Source organism: Sylvia atricapilla, chromosome 4 (assembly GCF_009819655.1).
Source record: "Sylvia atricapilla isolate bSylAtr1 chromosome 4, bSylAtr1.pri, whole genome shotgun sequence".
Lineage (NCBI taxonomy): Eukaryota > Metazoa > Chordata > Aves > Passeriformes > Sylviidae > Sylvia > Sylvia atricapilla.
Window position 1 is genome coordinate 38,810,408 of NC_089143.1, and position 22,063 is coordinate 38,832,470.

The following is a 22,063-nucleotide window of genomic DNA, read 5'->3' on the forward strand; positions in this document are numbered from 1 at the left end:
TTAGCATTTTGCCATGCCTGAACTAATTACCCATGCTAGCAAGATGAGGTGGCTTTTGGGACTCCTGTGCCAGCTCACGTGGGGCTTTCTAGCATTGCACTGCATTCTGTGGTACAAATGTACCCTGGAGGTAACTCTGAAAATGACAGAAGCATTACTTCCAGGTAAAATAGTTGAGAAGTCAGGACAGCTGAGAGAAGAAGGCAGAAGGCAGGAGAGCTGAGAGCAGAAGCCTCACGGTAGCATTCTTTACTAAATTTTGACTAAATAACTCCAGTTTTTAACTCCAAAAGAGATTTGACAGTCTATGCCAGTTAGGAGTCTTTCTTGTCAACTGTGAATATCTCCTGTAAGATACAGCCCATAGAGTCCAGAGCCTGATGGTAAATTACCAACACAGAACTCTTCCAAGAAATTCTGGAAACATTTACCATCTTTTCTTACCTTTGGCTTTGGATTTCCTGCCACTTTGCATGTGAATGTGACTGGCATTCCTTCAAAGATTTTGTAGTGCTTCAGCTTTATCTCAAAATATGGTGACATACTGTTATCAATAGGTTCATCTCCATGCTGCACTTCGTCATCTGATTCTTCCACAGGAGATCTCTCCAGCCTGTATTCAATTTCACTGATCAACCTTTGCTCAAAGCTGGAGACTTTATATTCCTGTCAAACGAGAGGTAGATATTATTAGACATTGCTCACAAAGATATGTTCTGAATGTTTGGATTTTTTTATTTTACTGATCTTTAACAATCCATTAAGTTTTTACATATAAAAGGAAAATTTATCTTGTTGAAGAAAAACACTGTAATCCATGTCTCCAATAATAACTTCCCTATGAAACAATCAAGACATCTGGTATGAGGCAAAAACTGTATTTCATGTTGTCTTAGGGTCTAATTTATAAGGGGAAAGAAAGTCATTGGTTGCTTTCTTTCAATTTTTTAAAAAAACCCTAGAAGAATAAAAGTATTCTGAGGCAGTTCATAAAGACAAAAGGAACATACTAATATTTCCTGGAGGGTACAGACAGATTTAGGGGTTTTATTTCCAGACGGCTAGAAGACCATATGGTTCACATCTGCTATTTGCATAGAACTGTACTAGAGGCTGAACCACAAGGATAAAATTATTTTGTTTACAGTTGCATGTAAAAATGAGGAAAAAAAAAATATGAAAATGGCAACAGTGGCAGTCCATGGCAGTGGTTTCCCTTTACTCCTGTTGCTATGGTCCCCTTTGTGCAGGACAAAATTTATCTTAACACTACTGAAGATATAGCAGGAAGAACAGAAAGGTTTATCAAGTGTAAAACACAATGACTTGTTTGAATTTGTTATGATTTACTGATATACACTGTTATTTGCTTTCTTGAACTGTCTACTTTGCAGTACAGAATTCCTGCTTGGAATCTTACTGATAAGAGTGACAATGTCAGACTGTAAAGACAGACAGTTCAGAAGCAGGAAAAAAGAGTATTATCAGTGCTCTTCTCAGTCAGCAGGAATTCAGGCACTCTTTCAAATTACCGTTGGCCATTGTCTCTGACCCTTGTATTTAAGACAGAACATGCCTCTCACGCAAAGCATCCTTTTACATCCCCATCCTCTGTCACTGCCTCTGGTCTGAGAATGACGTGACATCTTTCTACCATTGGTTACAGAACTAATCAAAACCCTTGATAATTGCAAAAAATTGAAAAGCAGAGGAATACCTTGTAAAGTGCAGACAGTTTTAATATTTCTTTGTTTCCTGAAGTGTATACCATATAAGTAAACCATGAAGTACATGACAAAGTTAGTATCTTATCAGTGTATGTTATTGTTACAGCACAAAGATAGTGGCACACATGATGATTGTTGTTAAACTGTCTGCACTCACACAGGCTTCTAGAAACAACTTGAACAGCCTCATAAACAGAGTGCAGCTCCATTCTCCACAGTTATTAATGCTAGATGACCTCTTATTATTGACCAAAACCAGCAGAATTCAACAGGACAAGAACAACAGGAAAGGGGAAAGAAAAAAAATAGACAAAAAAAAGACAGAAAAAGGTGAAAATGTTAACCTTTTGAATATCCACAGGACTCACTACAGAAGCACCAACAGAGCGAACTTCCTGCAAGGGTAGAAAAAAAGATCAAGAGGCAGAAAGAAGACCAAGAGATATCCATGACAGTTCCTCAGAGCTTTTATCAGGAGAATGTACTTTGATCAGCACCATAAGCAGACAAATGCTACACGTTTCTGAATAGCAGCTCTAGCATCTGAACAATGGAGAGCGTGTACCTGGCCCCTCAAGCAGACTTTCTGTTGCGGTTTTGGTCTGCACCCAGAAAGTGCCTATTGCACAAATAAAGATGGTTTCAAGATAGTAGATGTCTTTTTGCCTTGAGAGACTTAAAGGTCAGGACAGAATAGAATAAATGGAAGAGTTTAAAGCAGAAAGCAGACATTTGAGAGGTCTCAACCTTATGGAAAAACTGAGCAATAGACATGTGATCCTCCAGTTTATTTCACTAATAGATAACATATGACTTCTGTAATCAGTAGCCATCCTATCTTATGTATATTTATTGTCTTATGTAGGACTTTATTTTAATGACAATCATAGTCTGTGAAAAAGAAAAACTGAAAGGCATTTTTTCCTATGAAATTGTAGAAATTGCATGAAAATTATGTGGCACCTGTATAGCAGGATCTTCTTCTGGTTCCTGTATATTGAAGACAGTTGCAGCACTGTCTGCTCCCAGTAGTCGACGAGCCATTTTTTCCTCATATGTTAATCTCTGAACACAAAATAAAAAGGAGATGAGGCGGGGAGACGAAAGAAAATATTATTTTTCCAACTAGAAAGCAGTACACAGTCAGCAATGCTTAAAGTAATGTTGATAAAAGAGAGCAGCAGTATGTTTCTAACAGAAATTTTCTACCACAGTTTGTAATGCATTTTTTCAGTATTACAAGTGGCTCTTTTGGCTTAAGCAACCCTTGCACTGACTCTGCCATTTGTTTCCATCCTCGTGCCAGGAACTTGGGTAGGAATGAGCAATAGGAACTGCTTAAATCAGCATGGCCATCAGAAGAGGGCATATCAAATCATCCCAAATCTTACCCAAGTCATTCTGCTCAGTTTTAACATTAGAAACACAAGGCACAAAATACTGGCAAAAATGATAAGAAGATTCTACTCTACTTGTCCAAAATACAGAAAAATGTATTCTTTAAGATTTTTAAATTTCTATTCTTTCTTACTCTTTCAGAAATTGAGGAGACAGCTTATAAAAGACAATTTCCACTAGAGAGAGAAAACAAGTCAAAGGAAAACTTTGATGTATAGACAATTATTCCATTATTAGTTTTCTTCCTGCATTTATTAATTCATTTCAGACACTTTCTTACAAATCAACATTACAAAAAATGCTAGTTTGTGGAAGACAAGACTCATTTCATTGTGAAACACCTCATTTAAAGAGAAAAACGAATGAAGAATGGAAATTGTAAACATTACATCTATTTCATATTTGCATTTTTTAAAAAGCTCGTTTAATTTATTTTTTTAATGTCATATTGCAGCTAAACTAGCAGGCTAAAACTCATGACAACTAGGTAGCAGTGCTGTCTTGGTTAGAAGTGTCGAAGAAAATCATGAACATTTCTTTACTTTTAGTTCTTCTGCAGTCATTCCAAGTGCCCACAGCCATGATTACACCTACAGAATTTACCCAAGACAGGAATCTGCAAGGCCAATGTCCCAAGGCAAGCACCAAAACAGAGTTCATTTAGTTCAAGCTCCCACATCATCTGATCACTGTTGGTTTGGTTTTTTTGTTTTTTTTTTTTTTTTTTTACCTTGGGCCATGTGGGTATTCTCAGGACATTCTATTCATTTGCACAGGCCAAACATCTCCCTCACTTTCCAAAATAGGCATTGACAGTCATTCTCAGCCCACCTCCTTGGAAAAAAACAGGAACTAATACACTATGACAGTGATTTTGCTTAACTGCTACAGAAAACTGCCAAATGCTGGACAGTCAATGGAGAAAGGTAACAGAAGCAGCAGACACTCTGAACATTCTCCCTACTTCACTCCACTGATCTTATTAGGAACTGAAATTGAGCAACTGTTGATAGACAGTCTGACTCAATGGGCTTTCTTGAACTACATTACAGTTCACAGCTCAGACCTCGTAGCAAACTTCTGGGCATTGTCCTGAGAAACATAAAATTCTACTTCCTTTCAAAGTGACACAAAGGTATTCAAATGTTTTTTGAGACATTTTATTGACAAAAGAGGGATGACAGTTTACATTTTTAAAATTACTTTCCTCTTAAAAGAAATTCCTGCTTCAAAGACAGTGTCTTAAAAACTGTAAAAAATTCTTAGGAAAGTTGCCTCCCATCAACTCTAAGCAGGAAGAATTTGGGATTTTATCTCTTTTATGTGTATCTGAAGCACTTAAAAATGAACACAGATCTTTGTGGCTGTGCATTTCCATAGCTTGATATGCTTATTTACCTTATTTCTTGACTTCTTGAGCAGGTCATCAACTCTTGAGTCTCTAAATTGTACTATAGGTCATTTCTATTCTATTAGTCAAAATTCTACTGGTCAATAGAAGCCCCCCAACTGCAGAATCTAATGATGCCTGATTCCTACTGGGTTGTTTTTCATGACGAACTGCCTTGTCCTCCTCTGATGTCCAGTTACCACCTATTGCTACCCCCATCATCCAGTGGCTGGGCACAGAATGAGCCATTCCAAAGGTAGAATGAGCCTGGACTGAAGAAGAGCTATGCATGTTCATCCACTCAGTAATGAACAGCTGAAAGCAGATGACCCTTGAGGCTCAAAAAGTCCTAGAGGTACAGACTGTGCAGGCTTCTTATACAAATTCACCATTTTTGTGACCTCCACTGCTTTGTTAAGTCCAAGTAAAGTTGTCAAACAGGAGAAGGAATGATAGAACAAAATGTATGCCATAATTTCTTTTGGAAATGCAGTTTTGAAAATTCAGTTAAAATTATAAACACATAAAAAAGCAATCTACAACAATTATTTTATATGCAGCATATCTCAGAAACTACCAATGATGCCCTCTCCCACCCACTCCCCTTCCCCAGGGTATTTTATGTTTTTATACCGGTTGCCCATTGTTCAAAAGGTCTTCTTTGAAGCGAAGTTTTCTCTCCAGATCCTGAATTACAGCATCTTTTGACCCCTGAATCTCTTCATCTGATGCTATCCTAGCAGTTCTGCCTGTTTTCTTGGGAAATCCCCTGCAAAACAGTACAAAAAATCATAAGCTCTCCTGAAGTCATTTATATTTAGGAATGTATCTGGAATTACTGCTATTAATGAAGAAAGCAACATTGTGTCTTTGAAAATAGAGGTCTGACATCTTTCTTTCTATAGTGTCCATTTTAACTTACACTACTGATTAAATGGTTAGTTTATGGACAAAGATGAAACTGTCCTTTATTTGTGTTCAGTTAAAATAGCCCTCGGGATTGCTTGGGAATTGCTGTAAACACCACACACTCACAGTTGAAACTGACGAGCAGTGGCAATAAAGCAAAACGAGGAAACATGAAAGAGAAAGCATGACTAGATAAGTGCGGATGGAAGATAAACTAGGTTCCTATGAAGTACCAGATGAATAAAGATCAGGAAGATGTAAGACAAGGCAGTTAATTATTAATTTCTTATGTTATTTATTAACTAATTCCTTGTAGCAACTTGGCAATACACACTGCATAACTTCATGTTTATTCTTCATATCTCTGTGAACACATACCCATAAGGCAACATATAAATGTTGTTGCTCAAAGAAGAGCCATTCACAAAGTCTGGGTTACACTGGCAAAAAGAAAAATCATCCTTGTGAAGCAGTTCTCAGCAGCAAGATTTCCCAGTGGAATAGCAACCATTAAACACTTCACATTCACAGGGCAAATTTATTCCTCTTACCAGCCTACAGGTTAGGATTGCACTTTCAGCAATTTTCACTCCCATTTGCTTAAACGGTACAGGAAATTTTATTTTTCCAGACTGCACTAATATTTAACACTTTTCATTGTTATGATGTCTTTATTGCTGGAAATGCCCAGCATGGGCGGTTTCTACTGGAAATCAGCTGTTCTTAACACAGTTGTGAAGAAATCAGCATTGCTATCATATCTGAAACTTGTAGCACATCCCATTTTTCCAGTGAAGCCACACATCATCATTTAAAACACTGATAACTGGTTCAATATTAGTTTGCAGGATTTTTATACCTTTGTTGAGTAAATAGGGCTCAGACCATTACACGGGAATGACATGGAAAACACAGGATTGAATCAGATAAACAGACAAACTCAGATAACAGAGATAGGGAAAAAAAAAAGTCAGACTAGTATGTAACTGGTAAATTTATTTCCAATACACAACTTAATGATTTAGTTACTGGTGCCAAAATTCTAAACAAAAATAATACTGAGATAACAAGTTTACTTGGATATTATTCAGTTCTATATTTCTATGGTTAGAGACTTTTCATTCTTCAGCAAGTGCTTTCAATGCTAATTTCTAGCATTAGAAAAAATGAAAAAATACACATATACTGTCAAAAGCCAAAAAGAAATTAACTGAATAGATGGCAAAGACAATAGTTGAAAACCTTCCTAACTAAAACATTTCATATTCCGTTGCTGTAAGAAAATATAAAAACAGTGAAGTTCTTGTAAAAAGAACTGCATTTTTACATTAAATCACAGCAGAAGAACAGACATTTGCCTAACTTCACAAAGAGACAGAGAACTACATCCCTTGCCCTAGAAATTCGTTAGCTGGTCATCATCAAGTAATATTCACTCGGCTTTCAGCTGGGGGTCTTCTCAGTCACAAATAAGAAAGCAAGTCTCCTCCATTCTGTTTTGGGGAAGAGATAGGAAAACTGTCCCCTATACAGGGAGACAAGAGAATGTTAAGAGGAAGGGATAAGGTCTCTCCAGAAATTTGGTACAGTAAATGTAAAGGAAGATATGGAATCAATAAAGGAAGAATGGACAGGAGGAGGTAGGAAAAGGGGATCAGAAGAGAATGTCCTCAGGAAGGCTTGACCATCTGCAAGAAGGATAGTGGACAGGTGCGATCTGTTTCTGCCCTTCCAAGTCTTTCCCTTCACGTCCCAGCCCTTAATTTTCTAGGCCAGCATTGCCATGAAACCAAATTTTGTCACTTTTTAGACTACCACCCCCCCCCCCCCCCAAATTTAAAAGCCCTAAACAAACAAGAACACCCAAACAAAACAAAACAACCTCAAACCCAACCGAAAACCAGCCAACTTCAAGGCAGTTAATTTCAAGTTTGGCTTCACCTTTGGTTTTACCTTTAGCCAGCTTTTAATGGACATATGCATCCTCTCTTGAAAATTCCAAATGATACCTTAAGAAACAGCTTACATTTCTCATTCTCACAAGTTTCATACTTGGACTGATAAACAGAGTTTTACCACAAAAAGGCCTGCTTGTGCTTGGGACTCCATAGGCTGTAAAGGTGAAATGTACAGTTCACCCAAGAGAATCACAACAGTGTATGAAAAAGGATGAACTATGTGCTTGGGAGTGGATTTCAAGTAATGGATTTTCTGTTCTGAAGCATTATTGCTTCAGATTATCGCTGAAAACAAAAACCCCTGAACAAATACATAAATTTTTTCACAGGGGAATGAGTACCCAGGGAATTACAAGTTGGTAAGTTCAACATTCATACCAAACACAGAAAAACAGTATCACAGTCCATTTCTAAACAATGTAGGATAATAAGAAAATGAAAGTTGAATCATGTCAAACATCATGTTTATCTCTCTGTCAGGCTGAAGGGCATTAAGAAGTATAGGCAAGAAGAAGTAGCTTTAATACACTTCAGCTTATGGCTTCTGAGTCAGCCTTCAGGAGCTGCAGTAAGTTCCCTAGTAAATCAGGGAAAGAGTCTGGCTGAAATTTCTATGAAATGGCTGTGTAAAGCTATTCAGTCTGAAAAAGCTGTTCAGAGAGAACCAGTGATTTCTCTTTCTATCAAACTGAAATAATACAGTCCAATGAGGCATTTCAAAGAGTTCTGTATACTAAGCTGAGCACTTAGGATTTTGACCTTAATTGGAAAAATGAAATAGAGACACACGTTTCTCAAATTGGCTGATGGCACTGAACTTGCAGAGGCTGCAACTCTTTTGCAGGTAACAACTGTCATTTACAATAATCTTCATGATTTGTCTAGAGGTGTTCTAATGGCAGAACTCTGGAAAATGCTCAAAATACGATAGCAATGCGAATGGAAAATTAGTATTAATATGTTAAGAATCTCTGGAGAATCTATGGGATTAAAACTTGGAAAATAACACTATTATTTCAAAAGGGAAAGAAATATAATTCCAGAACATGTCAGCATAAGACATGAAACTGAGCTGTTTTTCTTTATTCCTTACTATTAGACACTGACTCCAGTTTTACCACTGTACTTCAAGAAAAACACCGCAAACTGGAAAGTTTTAGAACAAGAAAACTACCACATGGTTTTAAGAGCATAGCTTTTAAAGCTGTGTCACACACAGAGAGGCAAAAAAATCGTGTTTATTTAGTCAGGAAATTAGGAGAATGAAGATAGGCAGGTAAATCAAATGAAATGTCAGAAATCAGACAACAGATGACATCAGAAAATAGCTGGTATTTAATCATTCTTCATGTCCATTGAGGACAAGGTACAATAACTTGAAGAAGAACAGGCCTAGCTTAGACACAAACAATGTGGAACTCTCTCTACCCAACAACAGTGACATTTAAACCCTGAAGCAAGTTATGTAGCAAAGCTACATTGGAATTTTATTTAAGAACAAGGTATGCAAATATGATAGCAATGGCCTGGGGATCCCTGGCTAACTTTTAACAGAAGAGGCAGACTCCTTAACAACCTTCCAGATCTCTGGGTTTGTGTAAGATGATCCTGAGCTCTGCACAGTCACTGAGGAAGTGTTACCCAAGACCTAGTCAAGGCAACTTGCCTGAAAAGTAGATTATCTTCCCTTTATTAAGTATTTAAGCAAGGAAGTAGTTGGTTCAAAAATTTAACTATCAAAGTGAGCACCAGTCAAAATTTCTTCAAATACCTTTAGAGCTCTTATCTCTTCCTCTTTCAGTACTGTTTTAAACTGGGACAAAAACCCCAAAGCAATGCTTAAGGAAAACATAGCTCTTTCTGCAGATGCTCTGCTTCCACCCCCTCCTTCACAATCCCTTTCTCTAAATATATACATTTTAAAAACTGTCCAAATATATATATGCATACATATATACCCCCACAGCAAGTTAACTCTCAAGACAAAGATTTTAGAGATGAATTTCAAAATGTCTACAAGCAATGATAACAAATAGAAGGACTTAAGTAAATCTATCTTCCAAAGCACAGATCCTTTCAGCCTGAGTAATGGTTTACATGGCAAGACAGCCTGGCAGCAAACTTTCTTCAGCTGCTTTTGCAAATATTTTCCACCATGCTTACATGCCCTTATCTGGATGCATTCAGCTCCAAAGATCTGTGTTCTCAGTGACGCACGGGCTTTCTTTCTGTCTTCTCTCAGGGATAGTATCAAACAAAAAAAAAACCAACCTGCGAATTCATTTATGTATTTGTACTTTCATTCTTTGCTCAATGCAAATTTCAAGATTTACTGCATTAAGCTAGCAGAAGAAAGCATATTTCAGGCTATTGACAGCATCAGTCTCGAGTACACAACCACCACTACAAATGTGCAGAGAAACTAACAGCCTTGAGAAGTAGCCTGCAACTCATGGATTTTAAGCACCTCTGAAATACACATCACCTAAGTCACAGGGGGCCTGAATTCAGGCATAGATAAGAGCACAATTGTCTGAATTCTTTTGGTCAGAAGAAGTGTATGAAATTGCCAAAACTGTCATCTTAATTCACACAGTAATTTTTGACAGCAAAGAATTTTGCAGCATCGGCTTGGCTCTCCTTAGTTTTGAATATTTGCCCTGATATTTGTTTAGAAAGAAGGCCAAACCAGCAGTACTTTTTATGTTTTAATTACACAGAGTGCATGCCGGATCCAATTGCCTCTTTTCCTATGTACCTTTTACAGTGTAAAGAAGGGCAACAGTCTGGTTGTTGTTATCCTTCCAAGAACAAATTCCTGTTTGCAGCCAATATGGCTTGGTTTCACAGAAATCCAAATTAATTCTCTGGTACTGAAGTAATGAACAGTAACTTGATTTTTTTCCTTCAAAACTAAAGCCTTCCAAAACTACAGCTAACTCCTGCTCACTTCACATATTTTTCACTTACTGTAAAATCAAAGTTACTCCAAGCACTGTAACAGGTCAAAGACTTTGAAGGTGCAGCTGCATAATAAAATTGGTTTAGTCTGATCTTGTCATACATGCTATGGAGACCAGGAGCTTCAGCTCTGTCCGGTAATGTTACATGCATCTGAATTAAGGGCATGCCTGAGGAACAGACCTGACTAAGGATGACTTCCAGTAAATGGAACAAATGTAACAAAAGTTCAATTTTTTTCTACCACCCAATGTTCTGAAACTGTAGTTGAAAAAAAAAAAATCATGTTTCAGCATTGGATAGGGTTAAGACTGACATGAATAATACATATTTCTGAACATGTCTGATCCTTCTTAATGATTAGATAACAGAGTATAACTCACCTATAAAGTGCATGATTAACATTAATTTTTTTTCTCTAAAGCTTATGTTTAAAAATGCATTTTTACTCATGAAAAGAAGAATTACTACTTTTTCATTCCCCTGTTCAGTTCCTTGCCCTCCTGAGCAAGCTATCCCTCTGCCTCATGCTGCACGGGTTACCATAGCTACACAAGCGCCATTTACCTTTCAAAAGATGTGCATATATTGTGATATCAAATTAAAAATCAAATGCGTATTTTGCAGTCTGTAATCTTATCTGAATTTTTGATTGTTACCAGCAGTATGCTAGAACGGATAGTCAAGAAGAAATAACTAAAGTACCAACTGCTCTTGAATGTAGAAAAGGCTGGCACAATCCTCACAGTCCTGAAATCTTTAGAAGAACAGGTAACTGTGAGAAGCATGTGAAGAAAAAGCTACAGTGGACTAGGAAAAGGTATTATATCCAAAATAATAACCAATTCCAGTTGATGTGGTTAAGGTCTCCGCAACAACAAGTATTGTACCTGGCTTTCACATTCACAGATGTTTTTGTGGCATTCAGATCTGTTTAAAATAAAGACGTTCTAAAATTAATTCATCTGAAAAGAAAAACCTGCAGACCAAAACAAGCATCAAAGCCATGCTGTGAACAGCCTCTCTGTCTTTTCAACAGGGAAATATGTCTACTAATTCTCTTAGTTAAGTTCACTGCCATCTTCAGTATTTTGAAGTATCTGCAAATACCATTTCGAAAAAGAACTGGATAAAAATATCTTGAAAACTAATACTTCCAGATGAAATGACTGTCAGAATACTGTAATTTTGACTAACATCTGTGTGTCTCCATGTTACATCCTTGATCTCTACTTTTGCACAGCTTTAATTGATTAGATCTGGGCACAACCTGGATTTCTAAGTTCAAGTGGAACAAATATGCATTCATTGTATTTCAGGAAAGCTGATATGGATATGTATGTTATGATAATCACGTGCATGTGTCTAATCAAAAGGTCCAAAAACTGTGCAAAATCAAAGCCCCCAATATAAGTTGTTTCTTAGCACAACCAACAAGAATTGGTCTAATATCACAGCTAAACCCCTTATGTTGGTATAACAGCCACAAGTAGTATTCAAGCTACGGCAAATGGAAATTGAAACAAAAATGGTTTAATGGACAGGAGGAATAGCAATTTAAAAAAAAATTGGAGGTTGAGAATGAATGCAAAAATGGTATCTTCTGGAATTTTTCCAGTTACAGCAATACTTGTGTTTAGATATGTTTTCCCGATATGTTATCTGGGAATACCCCCAGGTATGACTGACTAGGAAGCAAAGAGAGATGAAGTCTTTCTCTCTGAGAAGCAAGGAAAACACCCTAGCCTGTCCTCTCAGTTTGATGCTGGAGTTCTTAATCAAGGTACTTCCTCCTAGGTATCATGATTTTCACATCAATCATACTGTAGATAACCTCCATTTTTTACAACTGGTGACAGGCATAACTTACGGAAAAAGGAAAAGTGTAAGTCCCATCTACATAGGACAGCAATGCAGTTTACTCTAAAATGAAGGCTGGGATTTGTGCCGGGAGAGTGTTGAAGGCTGCAAGATAAAAAGATAGAGAAGTGTATTTTTTCCTCTGAGTGGTCACCATCATTGCCAGTTGACCAAAGGAACATGATGATTACCAAAATATTTGTTTCAATTCCATTTGAGACAGAATGCAATGGACAAGTCACAGTAGACAGCTGCAAGAACAGTCCAGCAGCTCTGATTCAAAGGGGAAAAAAGTGCAATCTCTTTCTGATATTCCTTTCCTCATGATTCTCACATAATCTCCTCTATGATTTGGATTCAATGTTCTAAAGATCGCTGAGACAGCAGTTAAATTTTGTACAGAATGACAAAAGCAACTGATTTAATTTGGACAATCTTGCATTCAAATAATGCTTTCTTTTCCATTTTCCATCCTTTTCCAGAAAGCAGTAAATCTATATTCATGTTCTTTCACCAATTCTGTACAGTCAGATTTTTTCCTGTTTTTCATGTAAACTAAGGTAGTATTACTGAAGATAACTACTTTAAGTAAAGGTCTGCTTTAAGGAAAATCATTATTTTTTAAAGTTGCCTTCAAAAGGATATATGTATAGCTAACAATATGTATTTTTTATACTTAGAAAGATATTTCTCCAGATTGGATAATTCCACACCCTTTAGTGGCAGGTTTTATACTTTTTAAAATCAAATATTCACTAAATAGTCACCAAATCCTTCTCATGGGATTATTTGTGCTTTCACAAATGCTCATGTAAACATATAATGTATGTGCTTATCTAGAACTTTTAGGTACACTTATTTCTCTTCCTTCACACATAACTTGTGTTTTTTTCTAGGAACAGTGAAGATCAGTTTCTAGCTTCTACAAACTTAACTGTAAACTAAGCCCCCTCAATTGTATGTTACTGTCACATTAACTCTGTTCCCTGAAAGTCCTTTGTGACCAAAAACTAACCTGAATACAACAGATCCACCCACCCTAGAGTTTTCTTTGGGTAAAGAAGGAAAGAACTGAGATTTTTAAGAACAGCATTCAACAAACTTACTCCAGCCAAGTTTTACCTCAAAAATTACTGACAAGTGCTCGTAATTCCCTGAAGTACTTAATTAGCTATGAAGTTCCACCAGCACTTCACTTCTGCTTAACACAATGCTCTAGCAAGACATGAAGTCTACCAAATCTACTCCATCAATAAAAAAAGGTTATTCCCAAAGCTTGTTCAGCTAACACCACCATAGCCACAGTTTGAAAATGCTGGTCACCACTACACTTTTCAGTTACTGGAAAACTAAGATACAATTTATTCAAGGGAAACATTCACCATATTGTTGCAAATAAGTGCTAAAATATTTAAAAATAAATTAGTAGGTAATAATGACACAAAGCAGCCTTCTGTTGTTTCAGATGTCCAAATAAAATGTCGTAAATTCTAAAGTAGGTATTCCCATAATACACATGAGATTGTAAGACCACATGATGTTAAAAAAAATCCCAAACCACAATTAACTCAATTCCAAACAAATTAACAATTCCTAGTGCAATGTTTCCAAACCTATCCAAATTTAACGGGAAAGAATATTCATTGGTTCAAACTGGTTTAGTCAATGCACTCACTTCCACAAAATCTCAGGGTTAAACCCAAGGAAAATGTTGAAACATTAGCCTGGTATTTACTGTTCATGGGCCCACAGAATAACAGAATTGAAGAGAGGGTTAGAAATGTTTTTACAGAATCACAGAATATTATGAGTAGGAACGGACCCAAACTCCTGGCCCTACACAGGACACCCTAAGAGTTACACTGTGTCCTTGAGCATTGTCCAAACACTCCTGGAACCCTGTCAGGCTGGGTGCTGTAATCACTTCTCTGCGGAGCCTGTTCCAGTGTCCAGCCACCCTCTGGGTGTAAACCCTTGTCCTAATATCCAACCTAAACCTGCCCTGACACACCTTCAGGCCATTCCTTTTGGTCCATTCCCACTGGTAACCACAGAGGAGAGATCAGTGCCTGCACCTCCTCTTCCCCTCACAAGGAAGCTGCAGACTGCAATGAGGTCTCCCCTCAGTCTCCTCTTCTCCAGGCTGAACAGACCAAGTGACCTCAGCTGCTCCTCATATGGCTTCCCCTCAAGGCCCTTCACCATGTTCACTGCTCTCCTCTGGAACCTCTGTAATGGCTTAATGTCTTTTTTGTATTGTGGTGTCCAAAACTGCACACAGCACTTGAGGTGAGGCTGTCCAAGTGCAGAGTAGAGCAGGACAATCTCCTCTTTGCCTGGCTGGCCATGCTGTGCCTGATGCCCCTCAGGACACACCTGGCCTGTCACAATTTTCTCCCCATGGAGGCGGGCAGCATCTTTGCAGTCCTCCCATGTCACCTAACCTAGCTGCTGCTGGTCAAACATTTACTTTTTTTTGCCTTACCTCTAGAAGAAGATTCCTGCCTAGCCAAGTTGGCCTTCTGCCTCGCCTGCTTTTCCAACATTTTGAAATTGCCTGCTCCTGTGCCTTTACGAGGTGGTGCTTAAAAAGTCACCAGCATTGATGGACCCCAGCATCATCAAAAACATTTTCCCAGGAGACCTTACTCATTAGTTCCCTGAACAGTCTGAAGTTTTAAATCCAATTGCTTCATGGTTGCATTGGCCAAGACAACCATCATCTTTAGAAGGCATTTTACTGAGTTGGCTCCCTTAGTGTCTGCACCATGTAGTGATCATCCAGGCATTTAGGAATCTTCTGGACCTGCTTGTATTAGCTGTATGGTATTCCCAGTTAACATTTGCCAAGCTAAAGCCTCCCGTAAGGACAAGAGTGGTTAACTTACATCTGTCCCTTGTTCTGTAAAGAATAACTCATCAGCACCACTGTTATGAATAGGAGGTCTGTAGTAGACTCCCATGATGACATCTGCATTACTTGTTTGTCCCTCAATCCTCACCCAGAGGCTTTTGACCATGCCATTACCAACTGTAAGCACCATTCATCCCAGTCCCTCCATTGCATAAAATGCCAACCTCCCTGCCTCTCCTGTCCTGCCTATCCCCCATGAAGAGCCTGTAACCATCCTTCCTGGTATACCAGCCCCAGGACTCATTGCACCAGTTTTTGCTTATGCCAATGATGTCATATCTCTGGGGTTGGGCCAAAGCTTTGAGCTCCTCTTGCTTTGTCTTGCATCTCCTTGGATTGATTTCTCTTTTAAGTATAACAAATACGATACATGCACAGGAAAGGAAATGCCCAAAGAAAGCTGATAAAGGGAAGGTTTTGCTCCATGAGGAGTAACAGAGACTGCTGGTTTGTATACACCCTCAGACAACTCTACTGGTGCTGCCTTTGACCAGTCTCAAAAATAACTGCCTCCACCTGCAATGCTTATTATTTTACCTTTATTCTGCTCCAATCACAACAAGAAACTGAAAAAAAAAAAAAAAAAGCCTACGAAGGTCTGCTTTTGAGGAGCAGATCTATAGTTGTGCTAAGACTTAGCAGTGGCAAAATCTTTAAAGATAAATGGCTTGACTATGATTTCAGCTGCTGAGCAAAACTTTGAATGCTGCAATTTATTTCTTGCACCCAGTCTGTAAAGCACACTGTCAGGAAACAGTATCATCATTTTCAACCAACATATCTCGGAGATCATGGAAAAACGGTGAGACTACAGGCCGAAGTTATGGAATACTGTGTGAAGCTCAGAAGCTATGTCCCATAAAGATACATGTGCTGAAGAGGACTTGTGAGGATGGAACAAAAGACAAAAGAAAAGAAGTAAAAAGTGAAAGGGGCTAAAAAAGAATCGAGCCTATAGCACAAAGGAGAAAAGACCTAAAGCTGAGGGAGAAATGGAGGCTGGGGAAGAACTGCTCAGGAGTGGTATGAGAATTATGAGAAACAGAGTGATTTACTCAGCAAGACACACCAGACATTAACCTACACAGCAACATGAAAAAGAAGCAGCCAGGGAAAAATTGGCATCAAAGATACATAACAATAGATTATGGCTTTTCTGCATCATACGGCACATATTTTACCATGTTTTAATGTTATAATTCAGATGACAAATGCTCATTGTGTATACACACACACACACACATAAGTTATACATACATACATTCAGTATAGTTAACACGATCCAGCTCCCATCTGGACTTTATTTCCTGAGGGAATGCAGAAAAACAGCCAACTACCTCATCCTCAGCTCAGACCCTGAGGTTGCTGCCTTGTCGGGGTGGGGGAGGGAGGAATATGGATAGACACACCATCATGTGCATACCCAGACTGGCTGCTGCACTTGGGGAAGTGAGGGGCATGGGGAAGAGGGAGCAATCTTTACAGAATTGTTTCTCAGTCCAAAGATCAAAGGGAATGAGGAGGAACACAGCTAATGCCTCAAGTGAAAACATGTATCCATAAACACAGCATAACAGGGAAAGAGAGACACAGCAGAGGCTCAAGCTGCTGCTATTACTCTCACAGCACACAGAGGTGAACTCAAAAAAGAATCCAGTTCTTGTCAGAACTGTATAGCTGGACTAGAACCTTTCCTTGGAAAATCAAGGGTAATACCAGGCTTCAGTGGGCTGTGCTTACTGGTTAAGCTGTCAGTAAATTATTATGCAATTTTCAGTGCTTGGTAACAATAGTGAAACTCAGTCAGTGCAAAGGACACAGTAAGACAGGAAATCACAACGATTATGACTGCAAGGACAAACTGCACTATTTATTAATTTTTCTCCTAAAAAAGTTTCATGGCCAGACTCCATAATGAGCTGTATGACACAAATCAAGATAAAGAAATGCTTTTTAAAGCATATACAAGACTTATTACTTTGCTATCTGCCCTCTTTCTTCCTTCTCATATCTTGGACTGAAATAACAGAAGTTCCCACTGCAACATTATGTAGCTGAGCAAGTCACCTAGATACTGTAGATATGTTTAGACAAACTTCTGGACAGAGTTATAAATGAGCCTTGGATACAGCTATTCTCATTTTTGTTCTTCAGCATGTTTCTTTGTTCTCTAAGGATGGAATGAGAGTCTAGTGCCAGGGGAAAGACAAACTGATCTATGATGGGAGCTAACATGCTCCAAAATACTATTCTGGCCTTTAGAGAAGACAAAAGGGGAAAGTAAGTGTGCAGAGTTGTTAGGGATAGGGATTCTATTTGTTTTTACGCATTGCTATTCTAAATCCCTCCCTAAAAACTTTCCCAAACTTCCTCAGAACAGAATCTCTAGCCAAAGCCAATGAATTGTTATGACCACTTTGTTATCAGATGTATACTTTAATACCTTGTACCTTCAATATCACAAAGCTATAGGGACTTCTGAAAGATACTCTCTTTATTTGATATTTCTCCCCCTGCAGATGTAATAGGAACACAAACTGCAAATATCACTGAATATGTGACTTTAAAAGAACTGGGCCATGAGAAGGGTTTTCTTGGATATCCTTCCACTCCCCTGGGCCTGCAGAGTCTTTTGCTGCTGCTTTCATATTTTCTTAAACTCTAGTTTAAAGTTTCAGCTTCCCATCTTTTGTGTTCCTACTGTAGGGCTCTTTCAAAATCTCACTTCTGTGAGGGTAAAAAAATGATCTCACATCTCTAGCACAGAAGCATTTGCAATTTATTCACACATCTCTCCTTCTCAGATAACAGCTAACAGTGAAGGACCCTAGGAAAGTATAAATGAAGCAAGTGCAATAATCTTCATTACAATCTCCAGTACATCAAGGAGCTCATCAGCTGATACTTACGGAGGCGTCACTCCTTTCGGAAGGCCTAATGCGTTGACAGAAATGGGTGGTGGCTGGGACGGCAGCATGGAGCTGAGAAAAGCTGCTGGAGACTGGCTGGAATTAGGAAATCTTGGAGTTGGAGACAGGCTGTGGGAAGGTGAAGAAAGGGAAGGAAGGGGAGGAGGTGGAGGAGGTGGAAGTGGAAAGGAATCACACACTGGATATGTTGCTGTTGGACTAAAGACAGGTGGAGGCGGGGGTGGAGGGGATGGAGAAGAAGGAGACCAGGCATATTCCCCTTCTGGAGCAAACTGCTGAGAGAAGGGAGGAACTGGCACTCTCCCAAACTGTTTCTGAGAAGCAGTTGGAGACATAGGAGAAGGAAGGCTAGATGTAGATGACCCAGAAGATGGAGTCACATAACCTGAAGCAGGGCTGATGTTCTGGGCAGCAATGAACTGCTTAGGCCGAGCATAGTTGAAGGAGCTGGAAGACTGCATGGTTGGGGAAGTATGGGAGTTAAGAATACTCATTGGCACAGGAGAGGTGGCAGACTGGCTGGACTCAAGCTCCTGGAAGGAGGGGGGAGGAGGAAAGGAAGGAGAAGAGGGAGGGTGCTGATGATCAGGTTGCTGTTGGTGACGATACCACTGTCCACTTTCTTGCTCCAGACGAATTTGGTTCTGCAGCTGCTGTATTTTTTTGGGGTCCCTGTGGGAATGAAAAACAGACAAAAAGATAATCAGACAGGCAGTGCTGGCTGGGGAGGAGGCAAAAGTTCCACTCCTCTGTGGTCCAGGAAAATTGAAAGAGAAGAAAAGTTCAAAGCATTTACATATGTTGAATAGCCCCGTTTCTTCAGAGTTAACACATTGCTAAAAAAGTCCATCAAGATGAAGGGAAAAGGGTATGCATAACAGAATTTAACAAAACCATCAATTCTTCAAAAAGGTAAATTATATGGCAATTTGAAGCACTTAGGGTATTTGAAAGGAATAATGCAGATAATGGAATTAAAGGTAAAAGTACTGAAATTCTTAACAAGGTTTCTTTTTGTTTCTTGTGCTTTTATTCAGTGGTCTTGTTTCAATAATAAGGCTGAAATATTTAGCCAGTAACAACTTCAGCCATAGCTGAATTTCTGCTGTAGCCCCTGAGGGCCAATCAGACCAACCTAATTACAGCCATACTTTAAATGAGGTACTTGGAGACAAGGGACCAACTTCTGTGTTAGAACCACTCATGTATGTAGATGAGCAAAGACTTCTGAGAAACATCTGTAACCTAGGGAAGCTGTGAACTGATCTTCTGTAGTCCTGCTTTTTCTCCCCAGTTTTATTTTCAACTGCAGGCCCTGAGACAAATCTTAGTGGATACTTAATATGGTTCTGAGGCATTGCAGTACTATCAGCTCAAATGGAAGTAAGAATTTCATTTAGAAATCCAGAAATTCACTGGAAGAAGAGTAGGGACTAAAAGAGTTAATATGCAGGAGCACTCAAAACTCTCAATTAAGAAAAAAAAAAAAAGAAAGAAAAAAGTAAAATGTTCAGCAGTGAAGCAAATTAGAACTGGGATTTTTTTGTTTGTTTGGGGTTTTTTTGTTTCAATACAGTTGTTTGAAAGACATAAAGCTGAAAATTAACTGTGTGGTCTATCATGTGACAATACATCATACTGACTTGCTTAAAAATTGTTGTTTTTCAGCTGGAAAATGTAACTTTATCTCAATAATCCAGATATCCACAAAGTTTCAGCATATGCACATATACCTTTTCTGTATATTTAATACTTAAATACTTTATTGTATACAAGTATGTCATTGTTTACATATAATTTAGGTCATCTAAGCAGAAATTTTAGAAGCAGTCTGCCTAATGCATGGCATATGAATGTAAGATTCTGGCACAACAATATACTTCTGTTGATAGCAACAAAATTTAAAATGGTAATAACATCATATTTTCCACTTGAAGATTAATTTTGATATTCCAACCATCTACATTTCCCAGAAAATGTTTTCTGACAATAATTCTGCTTATGATCTCAGGCCAAAGGAGATTGCTTAGATAAAAAAAAGAGGGGAGCAAGCTGCTTTAGGGCAGAAAACTGAAAAATCAGTCACTTACAATTAACATTTGCCTTTCTTTGGTGGTGTTGTTGTAAAGATGGTTTGATTCCAGTGATGTTCCACTAACTACAAATTTAAGTACTTAAAAGGATATTAACTTTTTTTTAGTTAAATCAGCAACAAGAACATCAAAATGTTAGAGTTCACTTTGTAGATTTTATAACTCATTTTTTAATGTTGACAGTAGAGGCTCTGAATCCCTATCAGTTCAACTTTTCACTCCACAGGATGCAGGCTGAAACTTATTCTTCTATTTTTGCAAAATTGCTTAACAGTCGTCTTTATTTAAATTGGTTAAAACAACACAATTTTTGTTCCCATCAGCATCCAACTTTTTCAGTCGATGACAGAAACAGTTCAGGTCACCTCTAACTGGACAGAGAAAACTCTGTGAGATTATTACTTTCACCTCATTCTCCATCTTTGGCCTGAATATTTGCAGAGCTACTGTCCAAGACCTCTAAAATTATTAACAAATTATAGTTATTTTATTTTTCATCATAATGGCCCTCAATTTTTTTAAATTTATTACAGACAGACCAAGGTAAAAAACCAAAAAAGGTGAAAATTTAGCACTGCAAATGAGGTGTTGAATATAGAAGAAACATAGCTGTCTCCAACACTCCTATGTTTATCCAACATGTGCTGAAAGCAAGTAGGAGTGTCATGTCTTGAGACCTTTTTATTTGCATTTGCCAAATCACATGGCGCTGCGCCCGGCCAGCAGCATCCCACAAATGCCCATCTATGGCCCTGTCAATGCAAGTGCAGCACTGCAGCGCTGCCGCTGCACTGCTGCTGACCCCGCCAGGCAGGAGCAGAGACCAGATTCAGGGTATGTCTACAAAAGGGTGACAGACAAAAATGAGGCTGCTCGGCTCTCACACTAAGCTTGGCTTGAGGCTGCAGGAATAAGCATGCCTGTAAATCAGGGTTTAGTAGCCCAGGACAATACTGATTGTAGTTGAACAGTTTTTGGTTAGCTTAGAATCTGCTAAAATCAAGCGTTTGTTTGCTTGAAAAATAACATGTAAACATAACCATTATCACATCAGTCCATGGGGCAAAAATCCAACAAAGATTTGCTCCATCTTAGAGCAAATTTTCATGCCAGTTGTAAAAGTGCACAGTTCTTGCCTGCAAAGGAATGTTCTCTACCTCAGAGCTATTCTTTTAACATCAGACACTGCTGTACTATTTTCTTGAGGAGAGGTATTCTAGAGATGTATCATTACAAAAAAGAAAAGGAGAGGAAAGAGTATCAGTTCACCGGTGTTTCTTTGGAATGACACCATCAGTGGTGGAAGTTCTACATAGGTTGGTCCCTGAAAGATAACACTGCTGTGACAAAGACAGGGAGAGCCCAGCTGCCAAAATTATGAAAGGGCATCAGCCCTCATTAGTAGGGAAACAAAGAAGGGAATTAAAAGAGTTTGTTTTTGGATGAGATTACAAGAAAAACTAATTTAATTGTAATTACATCCTCTTTCCAATTAGCTGAAATATGTTTTGTAATTTTAAAGGGCACACATGTTTTCAGGGAATGCATCAAGCTTATCTAAACAATAGAGCATAAACTCATTTTCTCATGTGGAATTTTTTTGCCAAATAATTAATTATAACAATATAAGAATGAGCCTTTAAAAGTAATTTTTTTAGCAAATTCAATCAGTAAATGGTAAAGGTAAGTAAGAAAAAAAAATCATAGCTGGGTATAATGAACATTGAGGAATTTCATCAACTCACTGAAAAGCAGGCCTAGTATTACAAAAATATGTTCAAAAGTTCTGCTTTAGAATTTGTGATGTTTTTCCAATACCAGATATTCTTAACCAAGGTATTAAAATACCTTTTCAAATTATCTAATAGGTATGTTAAAACAGTTCAAAAATATAAGCAGTAATGCAGTAAGATGTTAACGAAA

At 38.2% G+C, this 22,063-nt stretch overlaps 1 protein-coding gene across 1 annotated transcript in view; it reads right to left on the reverse strand.

Moving 5' to 3' along the window:
- The window catches only part of PALLD (palladin, cytoskeletal associated protein), a 179,348-nt gene that overhangs the window by 19,262 nt on the left and 138,023 nt on the right, over positions 1-22,063 (reverse strand). Inside the window, 5 exon segments of the mRNA XM_066317618.1 lie at positions 445-666; positions 2,072-2,122; positions 2,691-2,792; positions 5,149-5,284; positions 18,027-18,719. Coding sequence (XP_066173715.1) covers positions 445-666; positions 2,072-2,122; positions 2,691-2,792; positions 5,149-5,284; positions 18,027-18,719 — 1,204 coding nt within the window.